This window comes from Mustela nivalis (genome assembly GCF_964662115.1).
Source record: "Mustela nivalis genome assembly, chromosome: 3".
NCBI classification, from domain to species: Eukaryota; Metazoa; Chordata; class Mammalia; order Carnivora; family Mustelidae; genus Mustela; species Mustela nivalis.
The window spans coordinates 123,207,062-123,226,611 of NC_139022.1; the positions used below are offsets into that span (position 1 = coordinate 123,207,062).

Sequence of the window (19,550 nt, forward strand, 5' to 3'; positions counted from 1 at the left end):
AGCAATTCCCCACTCCCGAGCTCTGCAGATGTTCCTAAGTCACCCCGTCAGGTACAAGACACCTGGGAAGATCTCAGCCCAGCCTGGGCCTGACCTTGAACCTGGGGCTTCTGGACACCTTCTAAGTCACCTGGCACTTCCCTGTAGCCAGAGGCAGGTGCTGATAAAGTGTTAAGAACAGCCGCTATATGTTGAACAGCAACCACGTGCTGAGCACCGTGTTGGCGCGGAGAAGGGTTTTCTCATGAGCCAGAGGAAGCCAAACCACAGTGCTGGCCCGGCGACGAGGCGAGCAGCAGTACCCACTCCTATGTGTGGGACGCCCGCCATGTGCCAGTCACCATGCCAGCCGCTTTCTGTGCCTGGCCTTATGGAGCTTGAAGAAGTCCAATCTGGGCGGCTGTAAGGACAGACCCTGAGCCTGCCACGTTATGTGGCCCATCAGAACTGGTGTGGGTCCGAGGCGAGATCAGGGGTGGGTCCTGCCTGAGTCAGGAGAGCAGGGACATGGTCCCCCCTCCATACGCCACCCCCACCAGCTGGCTGCCAGCTGCACCTGGGACAGTCTCTGGCCCACAGCAGGCCTCCCCCGCTCAGCTCCCTGCTGCCCCCCCCAAGGGAGGGGCCCAGCACCAGGAAGGTGGTGGTGGAGCACGGCACCCTGGGTCACTCCTGATCCGTTCTCCTCCCTCTCGCAGCCACTTGGCCCAAAACCCGTTTGTGTGTGACTGCCACCTGAAGTGGCTGGCCGACTACCTGCAGGACAACCCCATCGAGACGAGCGGAGCCCGCTGCAGCAGCCCACGCCGGCTGGCCAACAAGCGCATCGGCCAGATCAAGAGCAAGAAGTTCCGCTGCTCAGGTAATCAGGTTAAGGGGCTGGGCCCCACCTTCCGACTCAGAGCACAGCAGCCCCAGAGAGGCCAGTAATCCAATCTGGAGGACAGCAAGCACTGTAATGGCTCCTAGGGAGCATCTTTGCAAATTAAATTGGGGAAATTCAGTTAGGCCTGCAGAAAACCAATTACCTTATGGATTTAAAATAAAACACACACACACACACACACACACACACACACACACACACACAATAAAAGCATTGGAGGAGGGTGCACAATTTCAGGAGAGACAGAACCCAGGTGGCAGCCCATCTCCAGGGCCAGGTGGAAGCTAGGGGAAGGCCAGTCTCTGCCCATGTGCCTTTTAGAGGCCATGATTTACTTTCTTTTAGTTCCCAAGATGTGCTCCCCAAATGGCAGATAGGGAAATAAATATGTCCCAGGCGAGGCTGCAGGCGGCGTGTAATCTGGGGGGCCTCCCGTCCCTTCTGAGACCACCTTTGGTACAGCCCTTAGGCCAGAGTTTGTTACAGATTTCATGGACATTTTTGCAGGCTAACTCCTCTGCCCTAGATTGGTGGACTCTGCGTATGAAGAGAACAGCAAAGAGCTGTGCTCGGTGGGAGAGCAAAGCCTTGCCCTTCCGTTTCCAAGCTCTCTCTGGAAACCTTCCTCCCGTCCACACCCGGGAAAGATACCAGGGGGGAATGGCAGGGGAGTTCTTGGTTCATCTTGGAAAGAGATGTAGCTGTCCTTGATCCAGGAGCTAGATGAACAGGCCGTTAAAAATGCCAACCATGTGTGTCAGTTGCTGCTGGAAAAAATCACCATGCTGCATTGTGTATGATGGGCTGAGGGGTTGGCACGAGCCCTTACAATCTGTGTGTCAGCAAGAGCCCTTCTTCTCTCCTGCCCAAGAGCATCTTATGGAAGCGAGTTCTCCGGGGGAGAAGGGCAGCGTGGGCCCTGGTGGCCAGGAGAAGACCAGCAGACAGACTTCTGCCTCTTTCATGTTGTTCTTGGCCGCTAAGTCAGATCATTTAGTCCATGTCTCCAGAGGGGTAAACTTCAGCCATTTGCTTTTTCAGCAACTAATACCTGGAAAGGGCTTGGCGGTACCACAGGGACTCTGTGCCCAAATGAGGTATTGGTCCCACTTTGTCTTCCACAGAATAACAATGTCAATTACAAGAGCAGTTTCTGGCCAGTGATGAACTCTGGGCTGAGTGCCCCTCATTCGATCTGGTTCTTCCACTAGTCAGTCCTCTGAGCTCAGCGGGGAGGGGTCCCCTTTCTGCAGCTGAGGAAGCCAGGGCCTTAGAGGTCAAAGGGCACCCACCCCACAGTTATAGCAAGCAGATGCCGGAGGGAGGACCAGACCCCAAGTCTGGTTGACTCCTCGATGCTGCACAGCGTGTAGGAGAGAAGGAACATTTGGGAAGGCAGTCCAACTGCTTGGGTGACTCCTTTCACAGTCTCATGGCCTGCCCCCCACTCTCTGCAACCCTTCCTAAAGTTCCTTCTTGGGGCCAGCAGCATCTCTGGGAGGAAAACCCTCTCCCAGCCCAGAGGTGTCTCCTGAAGAGCAGCCCTTCTTCCCCAGGGCCTTTCTCATAACACGCACCTCTTATTCCCTCTTCCCATTCTGTTCCTCTCCAAATCTGTCCAGGGCTGAGTTTATTAGCTCTGACAAGCAGTGGTGCTGCAGAAGAGGGGCAGTAAGACACAGAGGAGGACGGGGTACCACCTGCTGACCCCAACCCTTTGGTCTTCCATCGTGATGTCAAGGCTCCGGGTTGATGCCAAGACTCTGGGGGGCAGAGCAGGAGTGGAATCAGCCCAGGGTCCTAGGACCGGCATCTCCCAGGGACCGAATCTGGACAAGTGCCTAGGAATGACTGTAGGTTGGGACTCGGGGTGGCAGGGGGGATGTGCAGACAGACCAAGTAGTCCTGACCCAGGACACAATAACACCCCGTTCTCTTGTTCTGCCCCTACCTGCCTACGCTGGTATGGGAGAGATCCTGGCTGCTTTTCCTATGGAGGGCAGGAGTGGTTGGAAATTGTAAAAAGAAACAGAAGTGCAGGGTTCTTGGACTGACCCTGTCTAAAAGCCTTTTTATAATCAATACTAAGCAGATTATTTCTATAAAGGTAGAGAATGTCAGAGCTGACGCCTGACATAGAACGTTCTGTGTGCTATTATTTCATCTAGCTGCAGAGAGGAGAGGTAGAGAGAGCTACTGGGGAGCATCAGAGGCCTGGGCTTTGACAGACACTGGGGCCCAGACCTCCCTTGGCTTTAGGGGATACAGAAGCCATAGGTCCAAAGCTCTGTATTTCCAGGAAGCTCCAGAAGAAGGAGGGGCAGGTGACATATACTGGAGTTGACAGATAATAACTGTGTTTTACTTTCCCTTAAAAGCACCCCCATTGCAAAGACAGCTGATGTAATTAGAATCCAATTTGAGAGCTGCTCCTGCAGCCCATGAAGCCCCTCCTTAGGCAGGGCGTCTGGCTCCCAGCTGCCCTGTGTCTGCCTCTATCAGCTGCATCCGCCGCCTTGGGCAACAATATCGGGTTAGAGGTGAACACTGCCAGCTGGGGTCATCTGGCCATTGGATTAAGTTCCCCTGAAAAGGCACTGTCTGGCTGGCTGGGACCCCAAGCCCATCCCCAGGGGAGCCCTTGGCAGTTGGAAGATGCTGCCCGTCTTCCGTCACACCCCCTCCCTTTGTGTGTAGAGATCTGTTGGCAAGAAGAAATTCACGGGGAAAAGCACGGAAGGTGGTGATGTGGTATGTACAGAGAAGGCAAAAGACATGACCCCACTCAGGGCGTTAAGAGTCTTAGAGAACTCAGTAATCGCCCGGTCCCTGCCAGAGATGGTGGAATGGAGGCCCGCACAGCAGAACCATATTGTCCGAGGTTAGAGAGTAGTATTTGCAAGATCTGAAACCCAGCACCTCTGATGTACTGAGAAAATTTTCTCCAGTGTCTTCCCTTTTCTTTTTGTTGAAGGAAATCAAAGAGCACGTTTGAAGGCTTGGAAGCAGGGATGATTTTTCCCTGCTCTGATCAAACTGGAATATGAAATCCCCAAACCAGAGTGTGGCAGAGCCCTGCATGTCCAGGGATCGAAGCAAGGTTGAGACCAGGTTGCAGTGACTGCCTCTTGCTGGTCAGGTGGGAGGGCTTTGAAAGAGGTCAGATCTGGGGCTGTGATGTGACCTTGACCCACTGACCAACCATTGCAGACAACCTATGTATGCACAGGCGAGATGCACCATCTTGTCCCAAAAGCACCCTGTAGAGGAGCAGCAACTCAGTCTCTCCTGTCAGAGGGCAAGAATAGGGAGGGTCCCAGTCCCTGGGCCCCGACTCTGGCCTCTTCAAGATAGACACATGTCCTCCCAGTGGCTTGGGAGGAAGTTCATAAAAACTGCCCCTGATCTGTTGTGGATAGGGATCTGGAGGCTGGGTGCCCTCACCTCGGCCCGCGGCACCCAGAAAGAGTTGGTTGTTGGACCCTCCACCCACTCCACTTCCATCCCTGGAAATCTGGAAATCAGGAAGGACCCTAGAATCTGGTGCCCTCCCCCTCCCCTTCCTTCTCTTATTCTAAAAGAGGCCAATCATCCTGATGGGAACTGCTCACCCCCTCTGTGAAAGTCAGTGTTCGCAGACAGTCGGGATTGTAGGTTTCCTAGTCCCAAACCCAGGGCTCCATCGGCTTCCCCGTCTTTCTCCCTGGCTAAGGTCCTGTATTTTCTTTTGATGCCATACCCACCCCACCACGATACGTCGAGTCATCTGGGATGAATGTCTGTCAGCCCGAGGGTTTCTGGGCACCTGGAAGGGTCCTGAGGAGACTCCTGAGGTGTGGAATATCAAAGGCGCTTTTCCTGAAGAAGAGCGTTGCGGCTTTGTTAGCCCACCGGAAGCTGTGCCTGTCTCTTCATTAAAGAGGCCGGGAGATCAGACTGCTACAGATCCACTCGGCTCTGGGGACGGACGTGTTGCAGAGCGTGAGGAAGATGCTTCTGCTAAGTCTGATATCTGGGCAGATGGATGGTGTGGTTGAGTGGGATTTAGAGGTTCAGTGCAGGCCTGTGATATGACCAGAGACATCTGCGCTCATAATTCCCTTGGGAAGGCTCCAGTGTACCCTGCTCCTTCTGCGTAGAGGTTTCTAACAGTGTCCCGCCCATTCTTCTCCCCTTCCCCTGTATCTCCCCTGGGAACGGGCTACAAAGGCGGTGGGGCTCCGGTCTTCAGAAGTGTTCCTGTGGAACCCTGCTCCTGGTACTAATCACGCTCAGTGGGGGCCTGCTCCGGCTTCCGCTTCTCCACGCTGCTTCCTCTGAGTGCTCCTGTCCTCTCTCTGACGCTGCTTCCTGACCTTGACTCTGACCGGTCGCCGCGGGGCTTTCCTTTGTGCTTGATCTAACCATGTGGTGGAACGATGGAAACGGAACATGGTTCTGTCAAGCACCGCGGAAAGCACCGCGCTCTCCTGCAGCATGGCCCGCCGCCACCGCCGCCACCGCTGGACACCTCTTCTCTGCTCTGGAGCACCGCAGCCCAGCACCCGCCAGACCCGCCTGTCCCGGTCTAGCCTCACAAAGGTCAAGGGGGGGGGTGTGGGGGAGGGAACAGTCTCGAAGGAGTCCCAGAGCACCCCCACCTCCAGGTAGCAGATATGGGCTGAAACGGGTACGGAGAAGCTGACTGGGGACACGCTAAGATCTATATCCGCATCTCCTACCCCGGGTGAAGTCGTCATCCCCCAGAGCTACATTGGATGCCAGCCGAGGGGTAAAGTCCAGGTCAAAGCTCAGAAACCACTGTTTTTCTTCTAATCAGAGAGAACAGGTCCCCCAATGGCATATGCCCCATGGTTTCATGGCAGGGTCCCAGCGCAAGGTTTTTTCCCAAGTGGTAGCTAACCCAGAGGTCATACTGGTGTGACCCACTTTCTACCCACCATCTTTATCGGAAGTATTGGGGATGCATGTGAGCATGAGAATGGGTGAAAGTGGCATGAGTCTAAGACTTTGGATTTAACCTGTGGCTCCTTTTGAACACAACCCCCACTCCTCATGAGTACCTTGGCCCTAGCCCTCCACCCCCTGCCATGCAGCCTGAAGTCTAGTCCGTGTCCTTCACCTCCGAAGAACAGTTGACTTGGTGACCTAGGTGCTGGGCTCCTCACATGGTGCTAATTCCATGCCCCCAAGGGCTGTGCAGAAATCAGCTGTCTCTGACAATAAAGGGATGGTGGCACCTGCCATTCTGTTTGCTTCTTGGTAAATCCTTAGTGTAACTAGAAGATTGTTTTTGGTTCATTCTCCCTGAGGTCACCCCTCAGAGCCAGGGCCTCGCTGTTGCTGAGTACCAAAGAGTCCTGCGTGCCTCTCTGGGTGCTTTCCCCATACCTTGAGTGCTGACTATAGGTCAGGGATTGAACTCTTTCCATCTACTTTTTTTTTTTTTTTACAACAAGCTGATAAGGCCCATTGCACAGAAGCAGATAGATACCAAGTTAGAGAGGTTACCTGACTTGCCAGGGTCACATGGCTGCTCTCTCCAGCTATAATACTCCGCCTTTTCAGCTGTGGACAAACCCATTGCTTCGAATTATAAAAAGGAAAAGAATGATAGGATTGACTTGAATTGACAGGGAGTGGGAAAACTATGTTACCACTCCGTTTCCAGCTCGCTTCTGTTAATAGAGGAAAACGTGAGTAAGCAGGCGAGCAAGGAGCACGGTATTTAAGTGGCTCCCCTATCCAGCGTGGACATGCCAAGATCCGTTTGGTACAGAACAAACCCCCAAGCCTGGAGCAATTCCCTATCCTGAACAGGGGAGGCATTCTGGGTTCTCAGAGCTGTGCCTACCATGCCAGGGGCTGGGCCTCTGGTGTGGGTCTACAATGGCACCTTTCTGGGCACCTCCCTGGTTCTGCAGCAGCAGACTTGCAGGCGGGCAGTGCCCAGCCATAGGCCATGGGCCTTTCCCTCTGCTCTCAGGCAGATGGCTGCATCCATCATCGATCCTAATAGGAATAGGTTACGAGGACAGCTGTCTGCCCCACTGATCACCAAAGTCCTGGGAAAGCAGTGGACATCTTCCAGCCACGGGTGTCTAATCCCCTAGCCTCTGCCTGTGACCCCGTAACTGTGCGCCTAGCCATGTTCTCTTGATTCCAGTCATTACTTATGACCCTTTGCTTGTCCACATGACTCTCTCTTCAAGCTGATGGACTGCGCCCCCCCCCCAACCCAGTTCCTCTTTCTGCTGCTTTCCTCCTTTCATCCTACCCCTCTTAGGGATATTGGAGGTAGAAGAGGAGAGTTCTGGACACGTGCACTGGCAGGGCTGTGGTAGTCAGATGACAACAAATAGGTGACTTTCATTCAACAAACGGGTTGCCCAGAGAATGATGCAAATCGAACTGCTAATGACAGGAGCCGTCCAGGGCCCAGCGCTGGCCTCAGCCTCCAGGGCCATCCAAAGAATGGGAGCTGTGGCTCCCTACCTGCCCCAGTCCCATGACCATACACATGTCAAAGACGGTCTCTCCTGGGAAAGCACCATAGGGCAGGGATTTGTAATAAAACCACAGTGCTGTGGATTTCCACCCCCTCGACTATTAAAGCTTGTCTGTGATCATGTACCAAGTGTCGTTGTTCTGAGCTTCAAGCAGAAAGGAGGGAGGGCTTCAGGGGCAGGAGCTGGCGAGAGGCCTGATGACATCAGCTCTCCCATGACCGTCGTTTTGTTTTATGGCCTTTCTTCCAGTCCTCTGAGATCTCCGCTGTCTGAACTCGCCCCAGAGAGAAGCAGCCGCAGCCCGTTCAGTTTCTCCCCTCCTACTAAGTATTTCTGGCAGTGACAAATATGCACTGAGATTGAAATTGACTTTTAAAGCTCTGGAAAAGTTAAAAATACTTTTGGGTAGTTATGAGCATTAGGCATAACAAATGGCTCCGAGAAACCCTGGGTAGTTTGGGTAATGAAATATGAAGTACTGGGGGTGGCATTTCAGGCTGGCTCTGGCTGGGGAAGGAACTCTTTGGGATCTGGGCAAACGCCGTTATTAACATTTCTGGCTCCCACGCCTATAAAATACCACACTCCGACCCCCTCGTTATGACAAAGCAGGGCAATAACAAAAACAGCAGGGGGGAAATGTTGGAAAGAACATATTAGTCCATCGAATCTAATTGCAAAATCATTTCATTAAAATGGGTCAGCGGTTCCATCGCAGAGGTCCACCAGTTATAATCTAACTATACTACAGAGAGCGATTCCTGCTAACTACAGACGCTCTCACCTTGATTAAAATGAAAACGCATTTAATCGGCCGCAGTCCCCGGCCACAGCCCAGCCGGTGTACATCTTCAGGCTTGCTCTGTTGAAGAACAAACCGTGCTCCCTCCTGTCTTTCAAAGGCAAAATTTGATCCGCGCTCAGGGTTCCTCTACTTTGCGAGGATTCCATCGTAGGCGCCTTCTAAAGGAAAAATATCATGCCTGCGTACGAAGTGTCCGTCCATGCCATCACCATGTAGAGCCACCGGCAGGGAACAAGAGAGGATTGTCTTTTAGCAGGGTTTGCAAAATGAAACTCACCCAGGACTCCGCACGCTGATGTGTCTGGAGGAAGATGGCCCAGGTCAGAGTTATTCGGTGGGATGGATGCCGGCAAGCCAAGGGCAAGAGATTTGCATAATGCATTGGATTAGGAAGCAGCCCAAAGAACTGCGGGGATACGTGCACAGATTTCGCTCACACAAGCCTGGGGGTGGCAGGTGGGATGAAGGAAGGGGTGGGAACGGGCAAAGAGGGAAAGGAGACAGGTCCAGGCCTCCGATCCCATCTTCAGGAGAAGGTCTCACTTCAGAATCAGAGACCACCAAGTTCATCAGCTATCAGGGATTAGCATAAATTGATGAGGTAAGGGGTGAGAAGCCATGAGCGTGGAAGATGGCTGCTTCCTACCTCCCACTGCCCCCTGCAGGAAAGCGCTGTTCCGTCTCCCTCTGCCAAGTTGGACTCTAAAATCAGTCCTAGAAAGACCAGGATGAAGGTTTTGTCAAAAATCCCGCACATTTGCAGGAAAGCACTGTATTGGTCACACAGGCCCTGGTATCTGCCTGCCTGGGTTCGTCCCTCTGTCGTGTACCAAGGGCCCCAGTCTTCTCATCTGTAAAATGGAGTCAGAATAATCTCAGAGTGTTACAAGGACTAAATGGGTTCCCCCATCTGAATTTTGAAGAATAGTGCCCGGCTCGTGCTCCATGCTCCGTAAAAGTCAGCTATGATCACTAGCTACACGAATGTTTTAGTGGCCTCCGATAGGCCAAATGTTCTACTAGGTTCTGGAAAATAACAGTAATAGGATCACAAATGTCCATGCAGTTCTTTTCCCTTCCCCAGAGCCTCTCCACTGTCATGCTCTTCCTTGCATTTGCACAACCATCCCCACAAGGCGGGGGCAAGTCCAAGACCCCCATCTCCCACGTGGAGGGGCGGAGGCTAGTAAGTGCCAGAGCCTGGACAAGCCCACGACTGCTAAAGTTTCTGCACTGCTAGCGGCCCACACTGGCCCTACCGCGGATCAGATCACCAAGGTCCGCCTCAAGCCCTTAAGCAACCCCATGATGTTCACGTTCTCCAAAACACTCTGGGCACATTCACATACAGGACAGCCAGAGTGCTGGCAGCGCCCTGCTTACACAACCGGACAAACGTGGACCAAGCCTGGGTTTTGTGCCTAGCACGGTGCTAATGAACCGTTGACCCCTGTCAGCTGGGAAAAACCAGGGCTTCCCCAGTGACCGCCGCTGAGCCTGCTGGTCTCACAAGGTGTGCCCGGGTGCCGAGGGATCATTTCTAATCAGTAAAGCAGCACCCCGGGCCTGTCCTGAGACGTCACTTGCTGATCTCATTGCTGTTACTGTGCGATCTCAGGAGAGATTCGATGGCAAAAATATATAAATAAATAAATAAATAAATAAATAAATAAATAAATCTTCATTCCAACCACTCTTAGCTCATCAGAACTGGCTTCTTTCACTGTAGTTAAACCAACCTTATTCTCAGAGATGGGACAAATCACTTGGACCCTCCCAAGAGTTGTGCTTGTCTTGACGGTTTTTAAGTATGAATATATTGCTATTACTGATTTTAAAGAGGATCCTCAGGCAGGATTCCCACGCATTTAGGGCCCTGGGCTCCAACGTCCCAGGTCCGCAGCCCTCATTATTGTTCTCCCAGTGCTGAGACCTGGGGTCAGTGGTCGTTGACCTCCATATGCTGGGTCTCCTTTGTTGTTTCATCAGCTGCTTGAGGAGAACTGAGTTTGTGACCCCCTTCCCTGACCTCGTCCCCACTCCCCGACACAGCCCCCATCAAAATGCCATCAAAAACCTCTTCATTTGGGATTTTCATGAACGTTTAGAGGGTCCCCAAATGATGGGCATCAGAACTAAGTACTCTCCACCCCAAATTGTAGCCCAAATTCTGCACATGTGCACCTAGGAGCATTTCTCTGAGAACATAAATTTGCATCAGCTTCTCAAAGAGGTTCATGACCCACAAAAGCTTGAGAGCCCACAGAGCTTGAGCCTGGCTTCCCAGAGGACTCAATGAGGGACAAAGGCCAAATGGACAGTGGGAGGGTGGTCACAAATGAAGACAATGCTGTGTCTATGCCTGGGACACCCCCCACCATCACCACCACGTGTCTCCCAATTGCACTACCCATAATCTCGGCCCAGGCCGGGGCCCCCCGGGTGATCCTGACTGCCCTCTTTGGCCCCGCCCAGGCTCAGAGGATTACCGCAGCAGGTTCAGCAGTGAGTGCTTCATGGACCTCGTGTGCCCCGAGAAGTGCCGCTGCGAGGGTACCATCGTGGACTGCTCCAACCAGAAGCTGGCCCGCATCCCAAGCCACCTCCCCGAATACGTCACCGATCTGTAAGTACTACCTGGGCCGGAACTCCCTACACGGCCCCAAGCACCCTGTCACCCTAAGCCAGCCAGAGTGGCGTCTCTGGGAGCAGCCCCCTCCCAGCTCAGTCCCCCGAGTGCTCCTTGGCCATCCTCCACGTCCTCAGCAGAGGATGCACACCCAGGCACCCCCTACTGAACACTGCCTGAAACTGCTTCCTCGAAAGTAAAGACCATTAGTTCATTCTACAGACATTTCCTGAACACCCACTGTGAGCCAGGCACGGTGCTAGGCCCATCGGCTTCCACACTGCGCAAAGCAGACAGTCCCTCCAGGTCCTTAACGAAGTTTATCACGTAACTGAAAGTTTATCACGTAATTGGTAAATAGTTGTCAAAGTCGAGAAGATGCTGGAACGATGAGGTGTATCTGAGCCTCCGGTTACTCTCGTAACTGGAAGGGTGTGCTCGTTTGTGCAGAAGCAGGAGAGCTAAAGAGCTACAGCGCGGTAGGGGTGAGGGCGTGGCACGTGCGGGATGGTCAGACCCACATCTGGCTCCCGTTATCTTCACCTTCTTCTGTCTGGGCAAGGTGCTTCTCAGACTTCGGTGTCCGATGCTTCACTGTAAAATGGGGGGGGGGGAGGTGCCTGCCTCCTAGGGGTTTAAGAAGATCAAGCAAGAGAATGCAAGCACGGAATTCACCTTGACTCCTGCAGGGAGTGAGCCCTGCATGGACGATGGAAGCCTTCCTGATCAGCGGTGCTCGTGCTAGCGTTCCCTTCCACCTGACACATCACAGAAGCACACGGCCAGGCACAGCCTCCTGGGCCCTCGTGCTGCTCTCCCTGAGTTTTCCCTGGCTCCACTGACCTTGGCTGAATGTGAGGGCCAGGTGGCTACTTAGGTCAAGCCATGGGGGAGCTGGGGAGGGTTCCATGGAGGGCGGCGGAGGGGACGCCCCCCTCCCCGGCTAACCCACCACCTCGTCTGCTTGTTTCCCGTGTAGGCGACTGAACGACAATGAGATATCCATTCTCGAGGCCACTGGTATCTTCAGGAAGCTGCCCAACCTGCGGAAAATGTAAGTCAGCCTCCAGCACCTGGCAGCAGCCTCCAGGCCTGGCCAGGGTCTGTGCTGCTGACTAGAGCAGAAGGCCAGGGCCCCGGTGACTCCCTCACCCTCTGCTCCAACCCCTCCCAGTCTCTTCCTGCCCCCGCTGCAGGCATGTATTTGGAAGCAGGACAGTAAGGCATAGCCATGCAGAGACAGACCCAAATGAAACTTCACTGTTTTGGGTTTTGTTTTGCTTTTTTAATAAAGATTTTACTTATTTGAGAGAGAAAGAGCAAGAAAAAGTAGGAGTGGTAAGAGGGGAAAGGGAGAAGGAGCAGAGGGAGGGGAGAAGCAGGCTCCAGGGAGCCCGATGCGGTGCTCGAGCCCAGGACCCTGAGACCATGACCCGAGTCATAAAAGCAGATGCTTAACTGACTGAGCCCCTGAGGCGCCCCAAAACTTCACTGCTTTTAAATTGCCACGTATTGTGCAGAGTGTCCATTCAGCACTAGCCCCAATACTCAGTCCAGGCGCCCTTTGCTCGTCCTGATCCTCCACTTCCAGCTTCTACCCTAAGGGGTGGCAAGAGGAAGTCAGGTGAACCAGCAATGGGACCCAAGAGTCTAGGGGCCAATGCACTTAGGACTTTTCACAAGGTGACAAATGTTCTGTTTTTAGATGGTTTCTAGAGGCATCAGGGAGGCACACTGGAGCAGAAGTGCTAGCCGTCTTGCACATGGGGCTTCAGCCCAAGTGTCCTTGGCCCTGACCTGAGCCTGACCTCAGGCAGAGGGCCTACATGCTTGCATTGGCTTCTCCAGTGCCAGAGTTGCCCATCCACATAACCCTCTCCCTGCCTCCGAGTTTGGGCCAAACAAGAATCATGTGGCTGAGCTAAGGGAGCATTTGTCCCGGGCCAGAGGCCACATTCCCTGCCTCATGCGCATCATCTCATGTCGTCCTTGTACACCTGCCCAGTGCTGGCCTCACATTGCCCTTTGTATGGGGGATGTAGCTGGCAGGGCTTCTTTAAAGCCACACGCCAATAAACGCCGGGGCTGGCACTCACACTGGGGTTCATCCGTAATCACAGCAGTGTCCAGTGAGGCTTGCTTCCGCTCATCTTCCCTTCCCAGGGACCCTCGTGGAGGTACCCGTACAAGCAGGGGCTCTCTACCCTCTGATTCCCTTCTCCTCGGCCCCTCTCCCTGCTCCCACCCCAGATTCCACACCTCCTGGCCCCAGCATTGGGTTTGCCTCTGGAACAAAGGAAATACAAATCAAGCCTCATCATTCACAAATCCCATAGTTGCTAATTCACTTACTCGCTGAAACTTCTTTGTCATCTCAGAATCAATAGTCATGGTGTTTTTGTGCTCATTTGTAGACATGGACAAAACAGTGGGGAGTTTGAGTTGTCCTGCACGCCTGTTCTCAGCTGATACCGAACAAGGCCGTGCTCTGATTTCTTGTTTCAGCTCTCAGACTGTAAACTAGTGTGCTTTTCACAGCATATTTAGTGCAACATCTTTTTGCATGTTTATGCGTTTTGTTGATGATTTGGACACATACTGCGGCGTCTAGCCTTCCGAAGCATAGGAAGGTCGTGATCGACCTCGTGGAGAAAACACGTGCATTACTTAGCTTTGTTCAGACACGAGGACTGGTGCTATGGGCCGTTAGCGCAATGTCAGTAAATCAGCCACATGTGTAAAATAAGATGTCGACAAGCAGAAGCACCCGTCAGGCAAGGTTATGTACTGATCAGCGGATGACAGTGTTGTGAGCAGAGGCTCACAGGAACATAACCCTGCATTTCTCCTAGGAGCTGTGGTTTGGCATTCCCTAATTCAGTTTTCCCAGGACTTTTCAGACTATAACTACGTGAATAATGAGAACTGATGATAAACCTTTTTCATGTGCTCCACTCTTCGACCCGTCAGCCTCCTGCAGACCAGAAGGAGAAAGGCCTTCCCCTGCCCTGTGCTGCACCTCCCTACCTCCCCGCCCACAGCCACCACCTTTGCTGTGGCCTCAGTGATTGCTCTGTAAACTGCGAGCAGGAGAGGAGCACTCTGAAGGCACAGAGGAGAGAAGGACACATGTAGGTCCTGGTGAGGACTGTGGTTGTCTGTAGGGTCAAGCTTCGGAGGCCCAGCACAGATATCCTCCATCTCCTGCAAGGAAATGTCGTGTTTCATTCAAACCTGAGAAAGGCGTACTGGTTTAAACCTCAGCAGAGAAACTGCCCTGCCTAGAAGGCAGGTATTAAAATGAGTGAGGCTGCCCAAGTACACAACAATATAGTAAACAGGATGAAGTAGTCTTTGCTTCCTTGGAGAGACATTAACCTCCCCTGTGAGATGAGATTCACACACTTGGAATCTCTCTCTTGTCTTCCCCCTTGTGACATGGATGGGAGAATAGAGAACCATTTCTGTTTACCAAGAAAAACAACCACACGAACACGATGCTCAGTGACCCCCAACTCCCAGCCTCAGCATCCAAGGCACAAGAGAGTGGTGGGGACTGCGGCAAAACACAGACCCGGTTCTCGCGGAAAGAAGCAAAGGTCGCTGGGTTTGTCCCACTGTTTGCTGTGCTGCAACTCGAAGGTCTGGGCTGCCAGACATTCCCCGTAGCAGCCAGAAATCCAGGTGCAGGCCTAACCTGCATTTGTTCTGAGTTCAGCTTAATCTCCCTCCTGCTGTGTCACCCCAGGAATACCCTTAACCTTGCTGAGCCTTAGTTACAGTTGTGCATGGTAGAAAGAAATCTACCTTCCTTGTAAGTTATGATGAGGATCAGAAATAAGTGTGAAGAGGTTGTTGAAAGACGTGCCTCTGACCTTGGACCTGGGATGGTAAGGTGCAGGAAGACAGAGGAGTACATCTGGGTTGAGTGACCAAGGTGGCTAGCTATATATTTAAAACAGGAGTTGCAAGTTCAGATACTTCCAAGAGCCAGAGAGTAGCACAGATGTGGAAAGGAACTCGGTGCATGGCAATAATAATAGTAATAGAAATAGATAAACACTAACAGTTACGAGACGCTTCACTCCGTGCCAGACTGTACTGATATTAATTCATGTAACTCTTCGCAAGAAAAACAAAAAAGCTTTGAGATTGTTTCATTTTACAAATAAGGAAGCTGAAACACAGAAAGTTAAGTAACTTATCCAAGGTTAAAAGTCAAGCAGCGGAGCCAGGAGTGGTAACAGTGCTGTTGGGCTGGGGAATGCCTTCACTATCTGAAGGCAGTACTCCCGTGTGTGTGCACATGTGTGGGCATAAGTTCATATTCATTGCACTAGCCAACCAGGCAAGTGCCAAAGGAACAGATCTGGTCCCAAAGGCCACCGGCTGCAACCACGTATTTAAAATAACCTGATGGCAGCTCTTTTTGTTAAGTAAAGGGTCTTAACTGGGACCCGTCGCTGTCCCCACATCCCTATAGAGGTAGTGGGCCAGCTGGCTCAGAGTAAGGTTAAAGCCAAGTCTGCTGAGCTTCCTCAAGGACTGTGACGTGTCTTGTTGGAACAATGAGATCTCCAAGAATATCATGTGTACTAAGGGATGTCCTCCCTCCACCCCTGCCAAAGAAAAAATATATAAGCCATTACCCAAAAGGATTATTGGGACGACTTTTCAAATGACGTCACATTCAGACTGTGGTCACGGCCTCTCAGGCAGACTTCTAGGTCAGTCCTTACACGGAAGGAGGATCTCAGCCACAGGCAGAAACCCGGCAGCCCTCTAGCCAAAATCAGGTACATGCAGGCACATTTGTTGGCAGTAGTTGTGTTTTTAGAGAATTTGTTGCCCACCTTTAAAAATCAGGAGTGTTCACGGGAAAAAAAAAAAAAATCCAAATTTCTGGGATCTCTCAGAAAAGCAGAAGACCTAGCAGAACAGGGCCAAATGTCTCCAGCTAAGTTAAAATGAGGAGCAGCTGCCCCACTAAGTAAGGACAAGTGCTTTTTTGGTCACTGGGCTTGTGGACTGGCTATCCCCCTGGACCTGCTTCCTGCATTAAGTCACCAGCCTGGGCCCTATGGACATTTGAGCTTTCAACCCCAGCTTGAAATAGAATTTCCACCTTGGCCGGGGAGAGGTTCATCAAAAGGGTAGACAGGACCTCCCTTGCCCTGACAGCATGCAGAGTGTGTGCTCCAGGATGACCCAGTATCCTCAGTTTCTAGAACAAAATCCACTTAGCTCTCTCCCTACTACCCTTTCTTCTGGGACTGGGCTTGAAACAGGATTACAGATGCCTCCCTGCTGCCAGAGTGCATGGGCTGTCTTACAAGCCATGGGCTAGAAGAGGCCCAGGCTTGCCTTCTCAAACTCGGGCTTTCCAGGGGAAGCCAGACAAATCCCCAGCCTGCAGGGGCCTCATTGTTTCTCAGGACAGCCAGCAGAGGCAGTGGGGACACACTGGGTTTATCAGGACAACTGCCCTTCTGAACTTTCTCCTGAACCTACGTGGGAGTCTCCAAGGCTGGGCCCTTTCAATGTAAGATTCCATCCTCATCAGAGGCAAAGCCAAGATGAAACTGTATTCTTTCCGGTGTGTTCATAGATATGAAACTGAGGAAAGGCCACCAGCCCGAGTGGTCCTGGCTTCACATTTTGTGGTCCCTGGGATCTGGGTGTCTTCAGGAAGATAGTACTCTGAGAGTAAGATAGAATTCCTACAGAAGCCGGATGCTCTCGTTTTGTGTGTGGCGTGCTTGCCCCAAGCTGCCTGTAGTTTTGAGCAGTGCTTTGATGAATGGAGAGCCAGCCACAGCCTGGTCTTCTAGAAAATTCTATCCCCTCCCTTTTTGTTCTCCGTATGTTTTCCATTCTCCCAGCCTGAGGAAATCCAATTCACAAACCTTACAGTAATGTGATGTTAATTTTGCTCATTTGAAGAAACAGATGTCAGGAAATGGGAGTGCTCCCCCTTCATGGTTGCTTTAACTCATCTTCATTGCCCGTCCTGTGGACTTTAATTCCCCACGGAGCCTAACTCTCTGGAGCAAAATCCTTCTCCTCCGGCGTTCGTATGAGTTACAGCTACTGGGGGAGCCTTTATCTCTCCTCTTGTGTCTAATTTGGGGGTAATTTGCAGTCTCCCCTGTGCGCTACCTTCATTCCTGGGTTATTCCCAGACCAGGACTACCAGGATTTATTTTTTAAAAAGAAAAAAAAAAAAAAAGAAAGAAAGAAAAGAAAAGAAAAGGCTGAGTTTAAGGACAGCCAGGAAGTGGGGGGGGAGGGGAGGCAGAAGTCCAGTGAGAGAGTCTCCCACCCCTCTCAGACCTGGGGGGAGGGCACTGAGGAGTGCTGCTCTTGTTTCCTCAGCAGGACGGAGCACAGAGGGGAGCAGGGCCAGACAGGAGCGCTGAGGGTGCCGACGGGGCTCCAGCTGTTTCCTCTGTACCTGCACACAGGCATGGGCACTGCCATCGCCTTGCCGGCCGTGCCCTGTCTGGGAAGGAGGCAGCAAGCTGGTGTTGAGCTTATGGGTTCCCGGTCCAGTCACTGGCTCTGAGCCAGTTCCCGAGGGAGGCCTCACCCCCTGGGATTGCCATGGGTGAGCCCAGAGCTGTGCACGGGTGCGTGAGGGAAGCAAAAGCACCAGGGGCTCTGTGGGTGGGGACATGGACCGTGACCTGGAGCCGCGTCCTCACCTCTCTCATTCCCAGCACGACCGTGGGCCAGCCTATCCATCTCTGGTGAGCCCTGGGTCCTGACATCCTCAGTGTGCTTAGAGGGTTAGCAGGCTCCGTCTACACCACCAGATTTCACCATTCACAGAACACCATTGCTTGTGCAAGGCATGGATAGGCTCTTTGCTCCTGAGACTGGATTCTTCCTCCAGTTTGTGTAAACACCATCGCTCTCCACTCCATCCGTCCCGCCTGGGATGCATTTCAGGCCCGACCATTTGGGTGGTCCACGGAGGCCCCTTGCCAAGGAGCGCCCTGGGGAACGCGCAGCCCTGGGGACCCTGCAGGAGTTCACAAGAGGCCTGACGTGTGGTGATCAGGCATGAGGGGAGAGGCCTCCTCAGAGCTCGGGCAGACTTGGAAAGGATGGCCCCATGTCTTGGTGAGACCATGCTGTTAGAAAATACAATATCCCAAGCCCTGAATCCCACAAAGCAGTAACAGAAGGGTACCGTGTATCCACACAACCAAAGGAATATTTACTTAGGAAAGAGGGCGCCCCCTGGCAGACTTTTGATGCACCAGAAAGCCTGGCCTCAACCCCAGTTCTATGAGCTGTGTGACACCAAGCAAGTTACTTAAACTCTCTGAACCTCAGTCACCTCATCATAAAATGAAGCAATGATAATACATATAATACTCTTCTGATAGGTGTTGTTTGAAGGGTTTGATGTGATTCTGTGGGCCAGACCCCTCACATGGAACCCATTGCGTGATAAGTACTCAAAAAGTAGTAACTAGAAAGTGTCCATTTATATGAAGGATCTCAACTGTAGAGCTAGAAGCTAGAAGCTCTACAAACATCCCACCCCCGCAGAGGGCACATTTTATATTTTTTTCCTGCCTTCCACTTGAGAAGCACTGCTAGGCGAGAGTTTCTGATGAAAGGAGAAAATCAGCTTGAGACTCACCCTCTTAAATGTGCTCATCCCCGAGCTTTAGAAAAAAGGATCACCCTGAAAAGACTTATGGCTGCATGCGACCTGTTTGACATGCAAGCTCCAACCGTGCAGGACTGGGGTCCCTCCACAGCCACAGGTGCTGTAGACCAGACATCAGGGAGCCCCACCATCCAGTTCTCAGTCCAGGGGCACCTGAGGGTCCCCTCTGACTGCAGGGCCCGTGATTCCCTCCCTGCATCCTGACCCACTCTATCCACTCTTTCTAGAAACCTGAGTAACAATAAGATCAAAGAGGTGAGAGAGGGTGCCTTCGATGGAGCGGCCGGTGTGCAGGAACTGATGCTGACCGGGAACCAGCTGGAAACGCTACACGGACGCATGTTCCAGGGACTCAGCAGCCTCAAGACTCTGTGAGCGCCTGGAGCCTGGGCCAAGGCTTGCAAGGAGATGGGAGGGCAAGGGACCGGTGGGGGACTCTGAGGCTGGGGCGGGCAGCCCCTGGGCCTGGGTCCTGTCCCGACAAGCTGAGCCCCTCCCTTCCTGGAACCAGAGAGGCGCTGGATATTTGCCAGCCCTTGATGGGCAAGAATTTAGCATGTTCGGCTCCCCAGCCCACACACCCCAAAAAGTCCTTGCCTTGAGGTGTGCACATAGATTCATGCCAGAAATGTGCTGAGAGAGGCACACACACACTTACCCACTTAGACACAGACACATGTGCCTAAATGTGACACACTCACAAGCAGCATGCAGATAAGCACAGACACAAACAAGTGTGTGCACACAAGCACACACACACACAAGCTGATGGCCCACAGCCACACCCTTTTTATTAAAAAAGATTTTATTTATTTATTTGACAGAGATCACAAGTAGGCAGAGAGGCAGGCGGGGGTTGGGGGAAAGCAGGCTCCCTGCTGAGCAGAGAGCCTGATGTGGGGCTCCATCCCAGGACCCTGGGATCATGACCTGAGCCAAAGGCAGAGGCTTAACCTACTAAGCCACCCAGGCGTCCTCCCCAGCCGCACCTTGATTCTCCTTTCTCCTCACAGAAATATACTGGCCACCACACAACA

General features: G+C 52.5%; 1 protein-coding gene and 1 long non-coding RNA gene across 3 annotated transcripts in view; both read left to right on the top strand.

The window, feature by feature from the left end:
• The window catches only part of SLIT3 (slit guidance ligand 3), a gene marked incomplete at its 5' end in the record, with an annotated part of 594,733 nt that overhangs the window by 505,731 nt on the left and 69,452 nt on the right, over positions 1–19,550 (top strand). For both annotated transcript variants that reach the window (XM_082724113.1, XM_082724112.1), the window contains 4 exons: positions 699–862; positions 10,676–10,826; positions 11,809–11,883; positions 18,741–18,884. In XM_082724113.1, the coding sequence (XP_082580239.1) occupies positions 699–862; positions 10,676–10,826; positions 11,809–11,883; positions 18,741–18,884 (534 nt within the window). The remainder of the gene's footprint in view (positions 1–698; positions 863–10,675; positions 10,827–11,808; positions 11,884–18,740; positions 18,885–19,550) is intronic.
• On the top strand, positions 1,511–7,478 carry LOC309861318. Its single transcript, XR_014309866.1, has 3 exons — positions 1,511–2,739; positions 3,861–4,025; positions 4,599–7,478. It is a non-coding gene; the product is annotated as an uncharacterized lncRNA (long non-coding RNA).